Source organism: Paroedura picta, chromosome 18, assembly GCF_049243985.1.
Source record: "Paroedura picta isolate Pp20150507F chromosome 18, Ppicta_v3.0, whole genome shotgun sequence".
Lineage (NCBI taxonomy): Eukaryota > Metazoa > Chordata > Lepidosauria > Squamata > Gekkonidae > Paroedura > Paroedura picta.
This window is the reverse complement of record NC_135386.1, coordinates 8,845,149-8,867,069: the sequence shown is the minus strand read 5'-3', so window position 1 is coordinate 8,867,069 and position 21,921 is coordinate 8,845,149. Positions and strand designations below refer to the sequence as shown.

The window sequence follows — 21,921 nt, the reverse complement described above, 5'->3', positions numbered from 1 at the left end:
GGAATCCCATAAGCTACTGAGGCCAGGTACACTCCTTAAACGAAACTGGTTTAGTATTATGCGAGCGGGGAATCAACAGCTTTTCTAGCTCCACTGATAATTTCAAAAGTCTCCATCACTAACGGGAACCCTTAACATGAATGCCTCAGGTTAAGCAAACTGGTTGAAAACACACAAACCAATTTTAAAAAAAGAACTGCAGCCAGTTCATGCAAAAAGTAAAAAAAACATTGTAGGCAATCCAGCCTGAACGCATTTCTTGATCAGACCTTGTTCTTTGGCTGTCAGGGGTGATCAAACTGTAGCTCTCCAGATGTTCGTGGACTGCAATTCCCATGAGCCCACTCTTTACCAGTTCTACTTTCTTATTCCTCCAAATTTAGTGTTTCCAAGAGATTACAATGAGGCCTGGGGGAGTAGAACATTCTAGCACCTTAACCACAAGGCCAGCCATGAGACACCCTTTAAGCAATTCCCTCTTTCCAAGAACCAAGGGTGTGCCTACACAACTTCCTTAGTGGTCTCCCATCCAACAATTAACCATGGCTACCTTGCCTAGGTTCCAAGATCTGAGGAGATTGAGCTAGCCCAGAAGAAGCCAAACTGTGGCCCTCCAGATGTCCATGGACTACAATCCCCACAAGCCTTTGCTAGCATCGTGGGAATTGTAGTCCATGGACATCTGGAGAGCTGCAGTTTGGCTACTCCTGGGCTGGGCTGCTCCTATTAGTTTCACATAAATGCCCTCTCTGTAGAATTCTGTTCTTCGGCACTGCTGTTTCCCTTCTGAACAGTTCTGGTTCTCCTATCAAAGGTTACAGAAAAAGGCTTCTTCGAGGGGTCCTGAAGACCCAGGAACAGCCAAAGCCTGGGTCTAAAGCCAACATGGGCCACGGGGCCATACTGCAGGTCTCTTTCTTTCCCAACAGCCGTAGCAAACCCCAGTCAAGCAAAGGCCTTGTTAACACACAAGAGGGAGCTATCGGCTGACAAGCTGTCTTAGAGAGCGAAATGATACCATCTACGCCCGGGGAAGCTGAAATTGGAAGGGAGAAAGGAGGTTGTAGGCTTCATGGTTGTCTTTAGGGTATCCTCAAAAGAAATCTGTTCCATAAAATGCGGCAACTAATTTTATTATTTTTGCTGGCACCAAAGCGTAATAAAAGTTTTAAACTGCGACAACCCCTCCCCTCCCTATCTTTTGCTATGTGCTTTTATTTAGAAGAGAAGAAGAGCTGGGGGCTTTATACCCTGCTTTTGCTACCTGAAAGAGTTCCAAAGCAGCTTACAAATACCTTTCACAACCCTATTGCTCATCCACTGTAATCTGCCACCCCCTTGAGCCTTCACATCATATATTTATAAAATTTGTTAAACATTTGCTTTAGGATGCTTTGGGCTGATCCTGCGTTGAGCAGGGGGCTGGACTAGATGGCCTGCATGGCCCCTTCCAACTCTATGATTCTATGATTCTATGATTTATCAGGTGATGCAACCATATATGGTCATGTTGACCCGCCCAATGGCCAATGATGGGCCTGAAACAGGTTGGAAGGGGAGGGGCCCCAGGTGGGCATGTCCACAGCTCTGCTTCCCAGCCATATTCTGCACGATCGTGCCACTTTTGGGGTGTCTGGAAGCCTTAAGAATGTTTCAGGGGGTTCTCAATAGGAAAACAGTTGACCAGAAATCAAGCCATGTGCACATGTGCGCGAATCAGCCCCGATGTGGCTTATCTGTGTGGCACCGTGAAACGTGCATGTACATAGCTGGTGCGTGGGGCTTTCGCCTTCCTGCTGTAACCAAGAAATCGCAAATGCCTTCTGCACTGTAAATATTGACCGTGTCCGCGTGAAATACGTCTCAGATATTTGAAGAGCCCAGGCCCCGGCCCTGATGTGGTTCAACGTAATTTTCTTATTAAACCGTCTGGCTTAGAGCCTCTCGCCCACCCAAGATGAGGATTCCATTCGGATTAGACAGCCCTTGTTTAGACAGTCCTCTCAAAGAGCGTCCTTTCCCCCTTCCCTTTCACTAAACAAAATTCCACCAGCGGAGATTTCCTTGGAAAGTTCGACGAAGGGGGGACGGGACATAACTTCCTTTGGCAAAGGCAGACGCTGCTGTGCCCAGCCTCTCTCTCTCTCTCTCTCTCTCTCTCTCTCTCTCTCTGTATATAACGGTTCAGTCACAGGCAAGCTTTCTGCACCCAGAAGCCAATCCCACAGCCCAGATGCCAAGACAGATCCTCAGCTGTGTAACTTTACAAGGCCGTTAAACACTTTGCCCTGGAGCCAACTTCTACTCGTGCAGAAGCAGCTTTTCCTCCAGTGGGACGCCCGCTCTGTCAGAGGAAGGCTTCTTTGCTTTGGGTCCAGCTTGACACGGATACAAACTTTAAACTGAGCTTTCGCTTTCCCTAGGCCTGCAAGACGGAATTCAAAAGCTGCGTGCTCCGAACTGGTTCCAGGGAAGCAAAGAGAGGCATCTCCAATCCCAGGCCGTTCAAACTGGTCGCCCAAGAAGCGGAGCCAAAATAATTCTTGCCGGGCATGCCCTGCTTTTTACGGCTTCCCCAAATCCGGAGGCCAGCACTGGGATCGCCCCAGCGGTAATTCGGCTGGAATGGGACGTTCTTATGCCAGTTCTCCGACCGCAGCCTTCAGTCAGTTTGGAGAATAAAAACGTCATGTCCCAAAGAGACTGCAGTCCAAGAAACCTTACAAGCATATCACCTTCTAAAACCGGCAATGAACACAAAAGAACGCCCAAAGTCATGTGTTTTTTGCTCCAAATGCAGGAAAGCGGTCCTCACCTTATGAAATAATCAGTGGGGATGGGGAGTGTCATTTTTTTCTTTAAAAGCAACTGACGTAGCTGAAGCTGTAGCCTTGGGAAATCAGGCATCTGCATAAACCTGAGCTGAGCAAAATAGGAAGCCGGGCATCGTGCAGGACAACGGCATAGGCCGCATTTACGCACGGTCTCCGTGAACGCCCGCTGAGCACAATAAAAGAGTTAAGCGTCAAATCGGCCTCCACCTGTAAGAGGAAGCCAAGTCCCAGCGGGAGACCAGTCTCTCTTCTGATATTGTTTCGCGGGCCGCGGGCTCCGTTAATGCTATTTAAGCCTACAATAAAACACAAGGAGTAACCAAACATGCCTTTAAAAAAACGAACACCTTTTACATTGATCGACCCAGCCAGAGCCTTCCAATGGCAGCTAGATGCAATCTATCCCCAGATTCACTGTTCTGATTAGCGCAGAGTTTGGTTTGGGTGTCAAATCTAGAACAGCCGTCCTCTGTCTTTTTTACTGTTGAGAAACCCCTGAAACATTCTGCAGGCTTTGAGGAACCCCAGAAGTGGCTCCATCGTGCAGAATAGGGTTGGGAAGCAGAGCTGTGGACACGCCCACCTGAGGCCCCTCCCCTTCCCATCCCACCCCCCCAGGCCCATCTTTGGCTGTTTTGGGAGGGAAGGGTGGGTCAACATGCACATATACGGTCGTATCAACTGATAAATGCTTAACAAATAAAAAAAATTTTTTTAATTAATTAAATCCCACCCATTTGGGAGACCCTTCCAGGGCTGTTAAGAAACCTCAACTTTTACTCCGTCCTGCTTCCGTTTCTACTATACAACACTGAAAAGATGGACCGGCACATAGAATCCTAGAATCCTAGAATCCTAGAATCCTAGAATCCTAGAATCCTAGAATCATAGAATCATAGAATCATAGAGTTGGAAGGGGCCACACAGGCCATCTAGTCCAACCCCCTGCTCATAGAATCATAGAATCATAGAGTTAGAAGGGACCATACAGGCCATCTAGTCCAACCCCCTGCTCATAGAATCATAGAATCATAGAGTTAGAAGGGACCATACAGGCCATCTAGTCCAACCCCCTGCTCATAGAATCATAGAATCATAGAGTGGGAAGTGGCCATACAGGCCATCTAGTCCAACCCCCTGCTCATAGAATCATAGAGTTGGAAGGGGCCACACAGGCCTTCTAGTCCAACCCCCTGCTCATAGAATCATAGAATCATAGAATCATAGAATCATAGAATCATAGAATCATAGAGTTGGAAGGGGCCATACAGGCCATCTAGTCCAACCCCCTGCTCAACGCAGGATCAGCCCTAAGCATCCTAAAGCATCCAAGAAAAGTGTGCATCCGACCTTTGCTTGAAGACTGCCAGTGAGGGGGAGCTCACCACCTCCTTAGGCAGCCTATTCCACTGCTGAACTACTCTAGTACCCTGTAGGTGAATAGTTATCAACAGCGCACGCAATTCTTGTTGGACTGCAACTAGGCAATTGAAACATAACTGGATTGGTGGCAAAATGAATTAAGTAGCAGCACGGGCCGGTCAGCCTAGATCCAAATGCCATGTAATGGCATTAACAGCACATTGTGGATTTCGGGACATTTATTCTATCAATACTACCTTCCCTGCGTTGAGTCATTCTGCACTTCTGTCGGAAAAGGGATTAGACTGCCTTCGCCCTCTCCGTCTTTGCAACACATCTCCTCTTGGGCATCCTTATAAAGAAATAAAATATTGGTCCTTTGATATTAAAGGGCTGAGCAACCGTCTCCCAATTAGCATTCTGTTTGTTTGCTTCCTATCCAGAAGAAGAAGAGTTGGTTTTATGCCCTGTTTTTCACTGGCCAAAGGAGTCTCAAAGCAGTTTCCAATCGCTTTCCCTTTCCTCTCCCCACAACAGACACCCTGTGAGGGAGGTGAGGCTGAGAGAGCCTTGATATTACTGAAGAAGAAGAAGAAGAAGAAGAAGAAGAGTTGGTTCTTATATGCCGCTTTTCCCTACCCGAAGGAGTCTCAAAGCGGCTTACAATTGCCTTCCCTTTCCTCTCCCCACAACAGACACCCTGTGAGATGGGTGAGGCTGAGAGAGCCCTGAGATTACTGAAGAAGAAGAAAAAGAATTGGTTCTTATATGCTGCTTTTCTCTACCCGAAGGAGGCTCAAAGCGGCTTACATTCGCCTTCCCTTTCCTCTCCCCACAACAGACACCCTGTGGGGTGGGTGAGGCTGAGAGAGCCCTGATATCACTGCTCAGTCAGAACAGCTTTATCAGTGCTGTGGCGAGCCCAAGGTCACCCAGCTGGCTGCATGAGGGGGAGGAGCGGGGAATCAATCCTGGCTCGCCAGATTCGAAGTCTGCACTCCCAACCACTACACCAAGCAGGCTCTCCACCAAGCTGGATAGGAAGCACTGGTTTTGCAAAGGCACACCAATCCGCACAGCCAGATGAAGACATGAGCGTTATGACCCTCACAAAGGCCGGACGGTCAGCACTCAAACGGATAAGCACCCATTAAAGACAAGGGTGGAATTTGATCCTAGGAAGAAACCCTGCACGGGATCGGAGGAACTAGGCCCACCAGAACCTAGCAAAACCTATCCCAATGACTTAACATTGTGACATTGTGCTTTTCCTTTGCCTGCACACTCTGTCAGCGGATATTGCTGACAGGAGGGAACGAAGATAATTAATGTCAAATGATGCCGCAGGGGAGGCAGAGTTCTGTTCTCAGCAGTAGCTAACCTTTCTTTTTTGGAATACGCGGTCATGTCCTGAAACATCTAAATGAGGAATGGCCTCACTCGAACTGATCAGAAATCAATATAGCCCGGTGTCCCAGGCAGCCAGATCCTTTACTGCAGGGGTAGTCAACCTGTGGTCCTCCAGATGTCCATGGACTACAATTCCCATGAGCCCCTGCCAGCAAACGCTGGCAGGGGCTCATGGGAACTGTAGTCCATGGACATCTGGAGGACCACAGGTTGACTACCCCTGCTCTACTGCACAGGTGGGCAGACTGTAGCTCTCCAATTCCCATGAGCCCCTGCAATTGTAGCCCATGGACATCTGCAGAGCCACAGGTTGGCCAACCCTGCTCTACTGCATTCTCTCCTACTTTTGCAAGTCTGTTTTCTGCACTGGCATACCTCCTACACGTTGCTGCTCTGTCTCTAGTTTTCGTAATCCTAGCACGGTCGCATTGCTTAGCCTTACGCTGCGTGCTCCACCTTGAGCCTCTGAGAGAAAGACGGATTAGAAATTAAGTAACTATGCACATTGGCTTCTCTTCCTGTGAGTTTGCTGCATCCAAGGGAAGAGGGAGGAGATGGGCACAGGAAACAACACGGGATGGGTATGCGTGATATTTCAGAGAGGTCTTCCAAGCCCCTGGTGGAGACATTTGCATGTTGGGCCTGTTAGTAGACACCATTGTCCGAGCAGGCTGAAAGTCTCTGTCTTTCTCAAAACATGCTCAAGTGCAAAGGGCGTCTGATGTTATCCTGGCCCATTTCCGGCGTCTTTCGCCCAGGGAAAAAGAATGGAGGAGACGTTAACTTGTGTAAAAGGCTAAGCAAGGGGAGAGGTCAGGGGACAGGGACATCTGAGAGCAAAGAAACAAAGAGCCTCCGGGGTTTATTTTAAAAGCAACGTTCTTGCTGGTGTTTTTAATTTCTCATGTCTATGGCGCAGTGTGCCAATTACGAATAAACAAACATAGCAAAATGCTTGAGAGGACCACTGGGTAAAATTTCGACACTTCTTAAAATATGCTTGTTTAAAAAAATTCCCGCCGTCTGCTAGGAATAGCTATTTATCTGTTAAATAGCTGCAGCGATCTAAATCTGCAAATCTTCTGCAGCGATCTAAATCTGCAAATCGGGGAAACGTTTGCACTAAACACATTTTTCTGCAAACTGGGGTGACGCAAGGGGGGGGGGAGCCTGAGGCCTGGGCCAGACCCACTGAAAAAGTGGAGGGGGGGGGAGAGGGTCCTTCCTATGAGTGGGTTCTCCATCTTTGGAGATTTTTAAACAGAGGCTGGAGAGCCATCTGACGGAGAGGCTGATTCTGGAAAGGCTCAAGAGGGTGGCAGGTCACAGTGGATGAGCAATAGGGATGTGAGTGTCCTGCACAGTGCAGGGGGTTGGACTAGATGACCCAGGAGGTCCCTTCCACCTCTATGCTTCTATGACTCTATGAGCCTTGCAGGCCTACAACTTTTCCACTGAAATAGCGAAGGGACGGAGCCTCTACAGAGATCTGGAATTTAAAAAGTTTTCCTGGCTGCTATCCTGTCCTTCATCAGGGCAATGAGAAAAGGCAGGAGGGAGAGAAGCACATAAAAAAACAAGCCACGTGGGGAAAGATGGCTTTCTGTCTTTCTTTTTGAATACATTAGGATGCAGTAACAAGAGCTATGCTAGGCAAACAGGTGTGTGGCCTCCATTCACCGCAGTGTTGCTGACGCAGGCAGCACTCCCCCCGGATTGTGCCCAGAGGCTATGAAGCACTGTTGATCATTAAATATTTAACGCCCTTACCCTCTTCAGGTGGACCCTGTAAGAAATACTGCACAAAATAAGGCAAAACCAGCGTTTCGTTACAAAACATTTAAGGAACGGTTGACCATAAATTGGGTCTCAAGTTCTTCTTCGTGGCCGGGTCAGGACAGGAAGGGTTTTTAATCTGAAATGGCTGTGGAGAGGCAATTATTTGACACAGTAGGCCACATTTACAGGATGCTACTATCACATGGGGATTTTTCCCTATGATCTTGAGCCTAAATTGTAATCCCATGTATAACAGCTCCAGGGGAGCTGCTGTAAATTAGAAGAGAATATAGATCTTTGAATTCCAGGTAATCGGCATGCAGAATCATAGAATCATAGAATCCGAGAGTAGGAAGGGACCTCATGGGCCATCTAGTCCAACCCCCTGCACTATGCAGGACACTCACAACCCCATCGCTCATCTACTGTAACCTGCCACCCCCTTAAGCCTTCACAGAAAATACTTGAATTACACGTGCAGGCAAGGAGATTACTGAAAACAAACCAAAAGTGAAAGGGCCCATAACCTCAGTGGGCTTATCTGCAAAGCCTTCATAGATAGGGATGCCAGCCTCCAGGTGAGACCTGGGGATCCCCCGGAATTACAGCTCATCTTCAGACTACAGTAATCAGGTCCCCGGTAGGAATATGGCTGCTTTGAAGGGTGGATTCTAGGGCCCTGCCCTCCCCATACGCCAACCCCAAATTGCTGGGTGTTTCCCAACCTGGATCTTGCATTCCGAAACCCACAACCCCAAATTCCCTGCCCAGAGGGGTCCTGGCAACCCTATCCACAGAGCTTTTCTCCGTAGAAATAAACAAATAAATACAAAGTTGATTTTTGTAGCCTGCCCTTCCCATTTCGCTATGGGGCTCCCACAGGTGGTATTTACCAAAGGGGGTCGGGGGGGGGGAGAGCACTGGTGATCTGGCCCTTTGTCTGGTTAGTCCCAGAGAGGATCGAGAGGGGGCCTCCCCAGTCCCTTGAGATAACGCTTGACCGTCACACTGTTGTGGATAAAAGCAGAACACAGACACAACACAGGGCTTGGGAAACTGCTGACGGACACGATTGCAGTTCCACCCCAGTAGCCGGTTGGAGGTCGTTGCGCCTAAAAATATCAGCGGCCCCTGCTTTTCCAGAGTGGGCCTGCTAACAAAGAGACCAGCAAACCAGCACAGCTGGAAAACACACAGCGAGCGCCGGACAGAGGGCCACCCAGATCTCATTGGTTGGAAAATGAGATGATCGAGAGTAGAGATCAGGCATTCTCTGCAAACGCAGCCTGCCTTCCGCTGTGCAAAGACAAGCCAGGCTGCCGTCGCCTCGGAGAACAAGACTTAAAAGCCGCTGGTCGAATACAGCACCTGTCTCCCCTTGCACGTGCAGCTGTGGAAAAGGCAAGGGACCCGCATCAGCGTAATCCTCAGTCCTGCCCAGGGCTACAGCCCACAAATTACCCGGGAGGCAAGCAGGAAATCTAAGGAGGGGAGGAATGGCTGGATTATCTCTGGAGCTGTGCTTTGGTCTCCCACTGCTAGGACTGGCTGGCTTGGTGCTCTGCCTGCATAGCCAAAGGTAAACAGGGAAGAGCGAGGGAGGAAAGAAGGAAATATTGAGACCTTTACAGGAGTGCAGCCCTGGGCATGAGTGGCACCCATGCAAGTCAGAGTGGCAGCTGTGCAGGTACTTTCCCTGCCCTTTTCTGGATTGAGGCCAAGCTGCCTGTGTAGCCCTGGAAGTTTTCCCATTCTCACCTTTAGACAATGCTCCACTTAAGTATGCACCCACGGAGCATTTTTCTCTGCAGAATGGCAAGTACCTGGACATGTGGAGCACTGGATTCCCATTCACTTGAAAGTCTAATTGGGATCACTGGCTGGCACCCAAGCCAGTGAGTTTAGGATCAGAATCTAATTCTGTCACTGCTCATAAGGATGTATCAGTTTTTATTTCAATTTCCCCTCTACAATGAGATCCTTTGTGGTTGATGCTGTTGTTTTTTTTCTCCTTATATATATATATAAAAAAACCTTATTTTAATTAACATAGAATTGGACAATATTTCAACATATGCATTTATCCTTACAGTGCAATAAAAAGGTGTCCTCTCTTCATTTGTACGCCGTTTTGCATTATGAAAATAAAAGGTTTTTGCATGTCGATTAAACGCATAACGAGTATGAATCATGTCAATCTTCAATGTGTCTAAAGTTGGCTTTGGCTTCGGAAGGTTTTGTTATATATATTTATATATATATATATATATATAAATTCATAGAAAATATTAAACATTTGACAAAATAAATAAAACACATTTTAATCATAGAGGCCTAACAATCAGCTTCAAAAACAAAAAAAAATGCGCAGGGTTTGGGTTTGGTTTCTTGTTTGTCAACGTTTGCTACTAAATTTCTCGGAAGAGAGTTCGTTCTCAGTAGTGCCCGGCCAGGACTGATTTTGCACCTTCGGTGATATTAAAAAATAGAGGTCCATTTTTCCAGAAGACCAAGACAAAAAGGAGAAAAGAACGAAACTCCTTCGCCAAATATCGGATCGTTTGATGTAACTTTTCTTTGAAGTGCTCGTTTCAAAAAGCGCATCTCCTTGTCGACGCTGGGTTTTCCCCCGCCATTGCTTGTTCAGTCTTTCGGTGCCTTTGAGCGTCACGGTCTGATGCAAGGAGAATGCCAGGAGGAAAAAAAAAAACAAGACAAAGGGGGGGGGGATGATTAGCTTGCCCACCCTCTCCAGTTGTAGGCCCTGCGGCCACCCAGTGTAATTAAACCTGAAGTCTTGGCTTGCGACCCAGTCCTTGGGTGGCAGCCAGCAGGTGCCTACTGCTGATCTCAAGGGCTTTCTGGGACTGTCTCCCAAAGATGTGCACAGGTAGGCCTTATTTGTAATACTGAAGAGCTCCCAAACCAGTCTGAGAATGCACCGTCAGATCTGGACTTGAAGGAACGTTTTTCCAGATGGGCAAAAGTACATACTCAGGGGGAGGGGAGGGGGGGGCTGATGGCTATTCGGGCGGGGGCCGCAGAGTCCGTAGCTTCCTGTCGTCCAGCCCCTTCCAGTACTTGAAGTTGCTTTCCAGGTGCTGCATCAAATTCGGCAGGTCTGCAAACGCTGAAGAGAGGAGACAAGCCGTTTACTTGGCAGGGGAATGGGCGGGGGGTGGTGGCGGGAGTCCCCCCCCCCCGCGCTTGTAAAGTCCGTGCCGCGGATGGGACAGGGGGAGGGTGACCATTTCGGATTTTAACTGTTACCGCCCAAAGTGCTACAGAACCCGATAAAAATGGGCGCGGACAGTGATAAGAAAACGACAATGGAAGGCAAATCTGCAAGTGGGTCATCCAAACAAGCCCTGAGTTTTACTTGGAACACATTCCTGTTTGGTACTAGCGAGCTGCAGCGGGCTCAGAAAGTTCTTGGACTGGAAGGGATCCAAAAAGTACCAGTTCTCCTACAAGGGAATGGCCACCGCCCCTCCTTAGCCCCTTCGGTACCCCTCAAGGTCTGCTGAGCCGCCCTAAGAGGGGTCTGGGAAAGAAACTGCTTACCGTCCCAAGCATCGAACATGTCGGTGATGAAATAGTCAATGAACGATATCTGAGATTTCGGGATGCTGCAGGTGTTCCTGTCGAAAACCGGCATCACCACTGGCAATCCTTGCTTCTTCTCTTCGTCTGTCTGCAGAGAGAACAACGTCATAGTTGTGTTGGATTGCAGCGCTAATGGACTCATTTGTTTATTACGCTCAGCAATTACGAATCCACAGGACTAGGCGTCAAAAGTCAGCGTTGGGAGAGGCAGGTAGAAGTGGGTTTGAGTCAACGGCCTGACCTCTGCAAAGTCAAGAATCAACAAAGCGACAGGCAAACGCAGGCAGGAGAGCAGATGGATCCTTGCTGAAGACAGGCAATGCCAAACGGAAGGGCGTTTGATTCCCAAACTTACTTAGAAAAATTATTAGTCAGATCTGAGCAATAAATCAAACTTTGAGAGCTGGTGGAAGATAGCAGAGAAAGTACTGAGTGGAAAAACCGGGACTAAATAAACCCACAAAACCAACGGGATACTGCAAAGATTGTATTGAGGCTATGTTATAAGCCTTGGGTCTAACCACTATACCATCGATAAATAAAATCTCTCTCTGTGTCTCTGTCTCTCTCTCTCTCTCTCTGTCTGTCTCTCTCTCTGTCTCTCCCCCCCTCTCTCTGTCTCTCTCTCTGTCTCTCTCTGTCTCTCTCTCCCTCTCCCCCCTCTCTCACTGTCTCTCTCTCTGTCTCTCTCTGTCTCTCTGTCTCTCTCCCCCCTCTCTCTGTCTCTGTCTCTCTCTATCTCTGTCTCTCCCCCTTCTCTCTGTCTCTCTCTCTGTCTCTCTCTGTCTCTCTCTCTCCCCTCTCTCACTGTCTCTCTCTCCGTCACTCTCTGTCTCTCTGTCTCTCTCCCCCCTCTCTGTCTCTCTCTCTGTCTCTCTGTCTCTCTCTCTCTCTCTCTCTCTCTGTCCCTCTCTCGGCCTAACCTGGTTTCAGGAACGAGGTGGAGCCAACCGGTGCACACCTGCCTGAGATCTTTGAACAAGGCGTGACAGAGAAGTATTTCCATGATGCGTTTCCCCTTTCCGTTCCTCCCTCTCTTTTTTAAGTCCCTCCACCCCCCCTTTCCCTCCGCTTTCAGGGGACATTTCTCCAACCGTCCCCGATCGTACCCACCTGGGAAAAATATTCCTCGGAGATGCGACCGGCCCACTCGATACACTGCTCCAGAGGTCGGCATGGGTTGGATATATCGGCGCACTTAATCAGCATCCGCTTAATCAGGATCCGGTTTTCTGGAGACGTGAGGACAGTTTTGACGGATTCGCCCTCGCTGTTCAAACTCTGATGGAAGTTTGCAAAAACAGGATCCTTGTCAGAATGGATGCATGCACTCCAAACTTATTCACGCATACCCTTGCAAGATTGCAAAGGGTTTCTGTACGCTGTTCATCTAAATCTGCCAATTCGTCACCGGCTGGGAGAGGTTTTACCTACACTTGATGGGTTTTCTTGCCTAGAACTGGTCCTCTGCTCGGTATCATAAGATCACACCTCCATCTCTGAGAATGTTTCTGGCTTCACTGCGCAATAACATTCCCCTCCTGTTTCATTTGCACATGTGTGCGTGTCCACAGTATCATAAAAGGGTGCCATGTAGAGGATGGAGCAGAATTGTTCCCTCTTGCCCCAGAGGGACGGACCAGAACGAATGGGTTGAAATTAATTCAAAAGAAATTCCATTTGAACATCCGGAAGAAGTTCCTGATAGTTAGAGCGGTTCCTCAGTGGAACAGGCTTCCTCGAGAGGTGGTGGGTTCTCCATCTTTGGAAATGTTTAAACAGAGGCTAGATAGCCATCTGATGGAGAGGCTGATTCTGTGAAGGTTCAAGGGGGTGGCAGGTGACAGTAGATGAGCGATTGGGATGTGAGTGTCCTGCATAGTGCAGGAGGTTGGACTAGATGGCCCATGAGGTCCCTTTCCAATTCTATGATTCTATATCGGAAACAATACAGGGTTGTGTGCTTAAGCACATTTTGGCTGCTTTAGCGATCACAGAAGCCCAAGGAGGCCCAAAGAACCCAACCCTACAATATATTATCCAATTGAAGTAGTGTGAAAGCTCATCCGTTTTGGACCATCACTTGGATCCAATGAAGCATTTCTGCGGATGGAACAATTTGCGCCCAGGGAGGGATCCGGCCCCACACACCTGCCCTCTCCCAATGTAGCTCAAGGCATTTTGGGCTTCAGTGAGAGGAGCCAACATCGCCCTCCGTAGATGGATGCTGCTCTGTCTATGGAAATGTTCTGTTGGATCCAAAGCAACTGAGGGGTTTGACTAACTTTTCCCCCCTTATATAGGAACTGGGCTCCCAAAGAGGGCTAAATAAGCAAAGACATAGATTCATATCTTGGTCACACGATTCGTTGCTTCCTTTGCTTTACTATATAGTTTCGGTGTTCTCCGGCAGTGTTTCTATTGCTCTTTATCAGAGGCAGAACCCAGGCTTCCCTATTCTAGCCGAATAAGTTTCTTCTGCCAGCCAACCTACTGCAGCCTTGAGGGTGTCCTTCCCAACCTGCTGAGAACTGGGCTCAAATCCCAACTCAGCTGTAAAGCTCACTGGGTGACCTTGGGGGACCTTGAGAGACTCCCTCTCTCTTTCAGTCCAACCACACAGGATAAGATGGAGGAAGGGAGAACCACACAGACCTCCTTCAGCTCCTTGGGAGGCATAAAACATGACTGGATGGAGTAATCATCGTTTAGACGAAATAAGGAAGATGGAAGCTCTTCTCCAACTAAGCGTTCCCAGACCGAAACACACCCAGCGGATAATTCCCCAATAAGCAACTTGATAGCTGCTGGAAACTTTGGAGGAGTAGGTCATAGAGTCAAAGAATCATAGAATCATAGACTCATAGAGTTGGAAGGGATCTCATGGGTCATCTAGTCCAACCCCCTGCACTATGCAGGACACTCACAACCCTCTCGCTCGTCCACTGTCACCTGCCACCCCCTTGAGCCTTCACAGAATCAGCCTCTCTGTCAGATGGCTCTCCAGCCTCTGTTTAAAAATGTCCAAAGATGGAGAACCCGCCAGCTCCTGAGGAAGCCTGTTCTTCTGAGAAACCACTCCGACTGTCATGAACTTCTTCCGGATGTTTAGATGGAATTTCTTTTGAATTAATTTCATCCCTTTCATTCTGGTCTGTCCCTCCGGGGCAAGAGAGAACAATTCTGCTCCATCCTCTACATGGAAGCCTTTTAAATAGTTGAAGATAGTTATCAGATCCCTTCTCAGTTGTCTCCACTTTAGGCTAAACAGACCAAGCTCCCCCAACCTTTCCTCATACGTCTTGGTCTCCAAACCCCTCACCGTCTTTGTTGCCCTCCTCTGGACATGTTTCAGTTTGTCAACATCCCTCTTTAACTGGGGTGCCCAAAACTGAACACAGGACTCCAAGTGGGACCGAACCAGAGCAAGGTCCCCTTGTTTGAAGTTCCTGTGCCCCCCTCCTCCTCCATTTGACTTACTCCGGTCTCTTCAAGGGCTGCCAAAGGCTTATTGATGCTGTTGACAAACTTGTTGACGTGTTCAAAGTGCTTGGTCATTTCCGTTGCCAGGACCATGTCGATAATGGCTTGCCGGAGGGTTCGGTATTCGTTCCTGGGCCAAGGAGGAAAGAGAAACACGCATGGGCTCCTGACTTGCTAATGGCCATAGGGCTATGGTGGCCCTCGGGGCTCCCCTGCCATTGACCATCGAGTCACTATCCGAGGGGTAGTCAAACTGCGGCCCTCCAGATGCCCATGGGACTACAATTCCCATGAGAATTCTCATGGGAATTGTAGCCCATGAACATCTGGAGGGCCACAGTTTGACTACCCCTGCGCTATCCTAAAGTAGCAGGCTTTGTGGGTCAAGCAGCAGGCTTTTCTGCTCCTCACTTCACCAGGTCACTTGGGTGGAGATGGCGTTGGGAGGAGCAGCAGCAGAAGGCCCTTCTGATCTCCTTGCAGCTTTCAAGCTACAGTCCTTTGTCAGGAGAAAGGCCTAGAGCAGGGGTAGGGAATCTGTGGCTCTCCAGATGTCCATGGACCACATTTCCCATGAGCCCCTGCTAGTGTTGGCAGGGGCTCACATGGGAATTGTAGTCCATGGACATCTGGAGAGCCAGTTTGCCCATCCCTGTCCTAGAGGGTGAGGAGCAGCAGTTGACAGTGTGGGCAGGAAGGACAATCAGGGGTGGGGCCCAGAGAGCAGGTGAGTAATGTGCAGGTGAGACGGAAACAGCCATTGGGGGTGGAAGAGATGCGGAGAGGAGGCCTTGCCAAGGGTCAATCTCCCGCCCCTCAACCTGCTCCCAATTTAATAACTCACCGCCCTACGTCACTAAAAACAACTCACCGCTCTATGTTCCTAAAAATATTGCATTTATCGTCCCGCGAGGTGAGCTGGAAGGCCAAAGCAGCATGGTGGCTCTCCAACACGGCAGTGTCGTTGTACAAAATGGCCAGCTCGCTCCCGGCGTTGCACAGGAATGAATTGGTCCGGCCCGGGTGATCCACATCGTGCACAGTGGCGGCAAGGAGGGCAGCGACTTCATCGATGGGATCCAGGGTTTGCTGAGGAAAGAGAAGAAGAGGACGAAATGGACTCTTCCGGTGGCTCTCCTGGGTCTGCCTCACATCCAGGCCTCACCTGGGGTCTCCTGTGCATGGAAGCATCTCATATCAAGCTCCCTCGCGTATTCTCTCTGGCATGCTAGCTTTCCACAAAGGAGGGGGGGTTGTGGGGGGTTTTTCAAAGGACAGATTCTCCCATCTACATTCGACAGGTTGCAGTCCCCTTGGGAGGGGGTGTGGACATATGGTCATATCACCCAATAAATGTCTAACAAACTTTTAGAAATCTATTAAAAAGTAATGAACTTGCATCCATTCAGGGAACCCTCCCAGGGCCCTCAAAAACTCCCAGGGTTTCACGAAACTCTGGTTGAGAAGTCTGCCATGATATATAAGCTTCGGGCAGGATATAAGTTTGGACAAGAGAGAGATTCCTCCCCTTCTACGACGATTGTGTTGTGCTGAAACAACTCTAAATTGGACTTGTTCCCAAACTTCCCAAGCACATGGAGATCTCAGAAAACCGCCACTTCTTTAGCTACCATTAAGTTCTGAGACCAGCAGCCAGCTCACAGACAATGGCACAAATTCAGGTTTATTTATTTTATTTTATTGAAATACCGCTCTCCCTTGCAGACCAGGGCAGTTTACATTGGAAACTTCCAATGTAACGATATAGGCTAGATATCAGGAAAACAATTTTCACAGTCAGAGTAGTTCAGCAGTGGAATAGGCTGCCTAAGGAGGTGGTGAGCTCCCCCTCACTGGCAGTCTTCAAGCAAAGGTTGGATACACACTTTTCTTGGATGCTTTAGGATGCTTAGGGCTGATCCTGCGTAGAGCAGGGGGTTGGACTAGATGGCCTCTATGGCCCCTTCCAACTCTATGATTCTATGATTCTATAAACCAATACAATACAATAAACATTTTTACTTAGAAGAATTGGTTCTTCTATGCCGCTTTTCTCTACCCAAAGGAGTCTCAAAGCGGCTTACAATCGCCTTCCCTTTCCTCTCCCCACAACAGACACCCTGCGAGGGAGGTGAGATTACTGAAGAAGAAGAAGAGTTGGTTCTTATATGCCACTTTTCTCTACCTGAAGGAGTCTCAAAGCGGCTTACAATCGTCTTCCCTTTCCTCTCCCCACAACAGACACCCTGTGAGGCTGAGAGAGCCCTGATATTCCTGCTCAGTCAGAGCAGTTTTCTCAGTGCTATGGGGAGCCCAAGGTCACTCAGCTGGCTGCATATGGGGGAGCGGGGAATCAAACCCGGCTCGCCAGATTAGAAGTCTGCACTCCTCACCACTACACCAAACTGGCTCTTAATATTAAATATATAGCATCTTTACCAATGATTTGCCTCCCCAAATGCAGGAATCTGCTGCCTCCTCACTGTCCCCTGGGAGTGATTCCAGAGAGTAAGCCAGAGCAAATGTCCCCCGGAAGCAATACTCACTTTTACCCTCTCTTTGGAAAGGAAGTAGGCGGTGGCGTGGAGGACGTCGGCAGCATGAGTCGAGTTGTGGTAGGAATTGGACGAGTGATAATTGGCCTCGATAATTTGGAGCCAGGACCGCAGAGTGGATTCGGAGCAGTTCAGGTACTCACAGATTCCAAAGCGGGCAAACATTTTGAGACCCAGATAAACCAGAGGCCTGGCGGGAAACAGGAAACTGTGACTTCTCCCCCTTCCCCTTCAAAGCGCTTCCACTACAAACAATTTTTTACATTTCGTTTTGTGCTCCACTCCAAGCAAGTCTCTGGAGAGGCGGCATGAAACGTACATTTCCTAAATGAATAACAGAATTTCCCTCCGGCAGCTAGGATTCCATCTCTGAAGATAAATTTCATTTGTTTCTTTTATTTGCACACTCTGGGACAGTAAAGGCTATACCCCAGTCCTTTCCTTCCCATTGTTCCAGTGCGAGTTTTGGGATGCATTCTCTGGATTCTCAGTTGATCATCTTTTTAGACAAATTGGTGCCAGTAACTCATTGTTATAATTGCTTACAGAGACAGGTAAAGGTAAAGGTATCCCCTGTGCAAGCACCGAGTCATGTCTGACCCTTGGGGTGACGCCCTCTAGCGTTTTCATGGCAGACTCAATACGGGGTGGTTTGCCAGTGCCTTCCCCAGTCGTTACCGTTTACCCCCCAGAAAGCTGGGTACTCATTTTACCGACCTCGGAAGGATGGAAGGCTGAGTCAACCTTGAGCCAGCTGCTGGGATTGAACTCCCAGCCTCATGGGCAAAGCTTTCAGACGGATGCCTTACCACTCTGCGCCACAAGAGTCTCTTTACAGAGACAAGCAACCAACAAATTAAAGAAGCATCGTGTGGCCCACCATGGACTGGTTGACTTTGGCCATGGAGGATCCAATTAGCTCTCTCTCTGAACCACTTTGAGGCCTGTAGGATTGACGTGGCATGCATCCCAATAGAACTGTCCACACAAAGGGCTCAAAGAAAAGATTCCCATTGTGCCCAGTGCACAACCCAGGTGGAACTCCCATGTTATCTGCTTCCAGTGAGAGACCCATTCAGGTGTAAACATGTGGAAACCAGAATAGTGTATCTACTCATGTTCCACAAGTCACATGATTATGCATGTAGAATAGCAATCCTATGTGTGCCACATTTCACTACTCAACACAGAAGATTGCTGGATTAGGAAGGCGCTTGCCACAAAACAGTCTTGTAAATATTTCTTGGCTGCCTAATCACCTGAAAATTAATTTGCACTGACCTTTGGGGACCAGGAAATGGCCTCAAATATATAAGGGAGGAAATAAACATGATAATTACTACAGTCACTAAAGGGAATTCTCAGATGCTGTTAGAAGCTGCTAGGCCTGGAATCAGCTGTTCCGCGTGACGAGCCACCAGGGCTAGGCCTGGAATCAGCTGTTCTGCGTGACGAGCCACCAGGGCTAGGCCTGGAATCGGCTGTTCTGCGTGACGAGCCACCAGGGCTAGGCCTGGAATCGGCTGTTCTGCGTGACGAGCCACCAGGGCTAGGCCTGGAATCGGCTGTTCTGCGTGACGAGCCACCAGGGCTAGGCCTGGAATCGGCTGTTCTGCGTGACGAGCCACCAGGGCTAGGCCTGGAATCGGCTGTTCTGCGTGACGAGTCACCAGGGCTAGGCCTGGAATCGGCTGTTCTGCGTGACGAGCCACCAGGGCTAGGCCTGGAATCGGCTGTTCTGCGTGACGAGCCACAAGGGCTAGGCCTGGAATCGGCTGTTCTGCGTGACGAGCCACAAGGGCTAGGCCTGGAATCGGCTGTTCTGCGTGACGAGCCACCAGGGCTAGGCCTGGAATCGGCTGTTCTGCGTGACGAGCCACCAGGGCTAGGCCTGGAATCGGCTGTTCTGCGTGACAAGCCACCAGAGCTGTGTCTGACACCGAGGTGCCGACCCTGCCTAAGGCTCGGCAACTGAGACTAACTTCGGCATCAGCACATGCTGCTTTGGGCTAACAAACCTTTTATGGGTCGCTGCTTCCAATTCAAAGATATTGAAGTCCCAGAGTTCTTCGTTTTCCATTGCTTGTGCTATTCGTGGTGGTATATCGTTAAGTGAGATAGGCGAGATTAAGCTGCCTGGAATCTGATGAGATTCTATGGAGGGGGAGGAGAATGACAAAGAGATTTCCTAATTACATGAACAGAAACTTTGGTGAGGCTATTTTCAATAAATCGGTAGCTCCGTAGCTTATAATGCCAGACAATTTCCTGATTGCAGGGGTAGTCAAACTGCGGCCCTCCAGATGCCCATGGACTACAATTCCCATGAGCCCCTGCCAGCAAACGCTGGCAGGCGCTCATGGGAATTGTAGTCCATGGACATCTGGAGGGCCGCAGTTTGACTACCCCTGCTAGGGATTGTTAAAAAAAAAATGCACAGAATTAAAACCGAACAAAGTTCACGTGTGGTTTACCAAAAACAAAGCAGTGCAAGGTCTTTATTTCCCGCACAAGCAACACGGCCGCTACCCCACTCACGTTTTGCGGTTAATATATACTCATTCCCTGATAATCTTCGCAGGCCATCCTGTTGAAGAAACAAAAGGAAGCAATAAGTGGATGTCGGTGGAAAGCTTTTCTGTAATTAGCGGCCCGAGTCCATTCCATTAGCATAAAACGTAATCTTCTATCTGTCCCAATGCAAAGGCGTGAAGATCACTCAGAATCTTGGAAGATCTAGAACGCAGCAAGGTGATGTCAAAGTTCACCTTCAGTGAGATACAGCAGCTAGTCACTGTCATTTGGGTACAACCCAAGATCCTTGTTTTTTTTAACCTATAAAGCAGCTCTAAAGCAACTGGGCTTTAGTTCCCCAATGGTGGTAGCTCCTCCTGCCCCTGCCCCAAGTAACCTAAGATCCTCGGAACTTGTATTGCTTGGGAGTGTCCTCGTAGACTTAGCTACACTCAATCATCACAAGATCCAGGGTTTTCTTTGTAGGGATTCTCCGGTTATGGAGTTCCCTGGGTGGGAGTTAATTCATTTTAATATATATTTTTTTTAATTTGGAAGAAGAAGAAGAGTTGGTTCTTATATGCCGCTTTTCTCTACCCGAAGGAGTCTCAAAGCGGCTTACAATCACTTTTCCTTTCTCTCCCCACAACAGACACCCTGTGCGGGAGGTGAGGCTGAGAGAGCCCTGAGATTACTGAAGAAGAAGAAGAATTGGTTCTTATATGCCGCTTTTCTCTAACAGAAGGAGTCTCAAAGCAGCTTACAATGGCCTTCCCTTTCCTCTCCCCACAACAGACACCCTTTGAGAGAGCCCTGATATTATTGCTCGGTCAGAACAGCTTTATCAGTGCCGTGGGGAGCTCAAGGTCACCCAGCTGGCTGCATGTGGGGGAGCGGGGAATCAAATCCAGCTTGCCAGATTCGAAGTCCACACTCTTAACCACTACACCAAACTGATGATAGGACCATATATAGTTATGTTGAGCCCCCAACCCTCTCCCCAAATGGCCAACGATGGGCCTGGGTGGGGCGGGAAGGAGACGTGTAAACAGTTCTGCTTCCCAACCATATTCTGGCTGCCGTTAAAACATGCAGAATAACCTCTGAACGTACACACATCTTTGCCCTCCCCTGTGTACCTTCCTGCTGACCTAGGATCACAGCCATCAACTTCAAACGTTACAGGGCAAGGTAAACATCAAAGCAGGAGGTGATAGCAGCTTTTGAGCCTATTCCTGTATCTAGCTTCTATTTTAAGGACAATAAATCAATGAGACTGGAGCTTGGCAACCTGGAGGGGAAATCTACCCAGCTCCGAAGGATGTTTTAATAATTAGTTAAGAAGGCTGTAGCTGAAGCAAAGATTTGGGCATGCTCTCCAGGAATCCAGGACTGGATATCATTAACATGAGCATTCAGAAGCTTTTCAAACACACAATATACTTTACAATCCTTAAGTAATCTTTTGTTCATTGGAAATCATTCTTTCGGATTGTTGGCAAGAATGCAACATAGGCTTCCGAAGCTGAAATCCGTTTTATTTCCAATTATTATACATGCCAAGTATCTTGCAAAGAATCCTGGGTACTGTAGTTCTTTCAGGCAGGTGGGGAAACTCTCCTACCAACCCCAACCCTGCCTCCCTAACCTAAAATTCCCAGGATTCTTTCTGGAGAAGCTGTGACACTTAATCTGGCTACATTTTGTACCATGGGCATGCCGGGCTGGCAAATACCAAGTAAGCACCATTCATTTGGGCTTGATACAAACTGACAAGATGATCTTCACCACACCCCCCACACCCCCAATTTCAATATATGCTTCTTCATGAGTCTTGAAGGGGAAAAAAAATTATTGGCAAGTAATCGTATGGCGTTTTTGCTGCTACTAACAGTGATTTTTTTATTGTTGGTTGTCATTTTAATAGTGGTTTCAGTGTGTCTTACAATACTCAACTATGAAGATTTGTGCATTTGCTGCATTCTGCAAGAGGTTGGACTAGATGACCCTGGAGGTCCCTTCCAACTCTATGATTCCAAGATGTTGGGGACTGCTGTCAGAGTGTTAACCATATAGGGGGGCTAAAATCTGAATAATCCAGCGGGAAGCTTGCAGTCCTAGGCAGCCTCCCTGCACGTTGGTAAATTTATTTCCTTGCTTCATTTAAATCCTGCCTTTCTCCCCGAAGCAGCTTCACAACAACCCTGAGAGGTGGGTTAGGCTGAGGGTGTGTCACTGGACCAAGGAGGATTCAAACCTGGGGTCCCCGGATCCTTCTCCAGCACTCTAACCATTACAATATACTGAATAATCAGAGACAGTCTTGTTAAATCTATCCAAGGATCACTAAGCGAGTTTCACAAGAGAGCAAGCATATG

At 48.5% G+C, this 21,921-nt stretch overlaps 1 protein-coding gene across 3 annotated transcripts in view; it reads right to left on the bottom strand.

Annotated features, from left to right (window-relative positions):
- Positions 1–9,690: 9,690 nt before the first annotated feature.
- Positions 9,691–21,921, bottom strand: part of PDE8A (phosphodiesterase 8A) — a 110,605-nt gene continuing 98,374 nt past the window's right edge. For 2 of the 3 annotated variants that reach the window (XM_077317467.1, XM_077317469.1), the window contains exons 15-22: positions 19,568–19,616; positions 19,048–19,183; positions 17,021–17,219; positions 15,346–15,563; positions 14,472–14,604; positions 12,105–12,272; positions 10,950–11,079; positions 9,691–10,515 (exon numbers count right to left, since the gene is read on the bottom strand). In XM_077317467.1, the coding sequence (XP_077173582.1) occupies positions 10,409–10,515; positions 10,950–11,079; positions 12,105–12,272; positions 14,472–14,604; positions 15,346–15,563; positions 17,021–17,219; positions 19,048–19,183; positions 19,568–19,616 (1,140 nt within the window). In that variant the 3' untranslated portion in view covers positions 9,691–10,408. The remainder of the gene's footprint in view (positions 10,516–10,949; positions 11,080–12,104; positions 12,273–14,471; positions 14,605–15,345; positions 15,564–17,020; positions 17,220–19,047; positions 19,184–19,567; positions 19,617–21,921) is intronic. The other variant, XM_077317468.1, reaches the window with a different exon arrangement.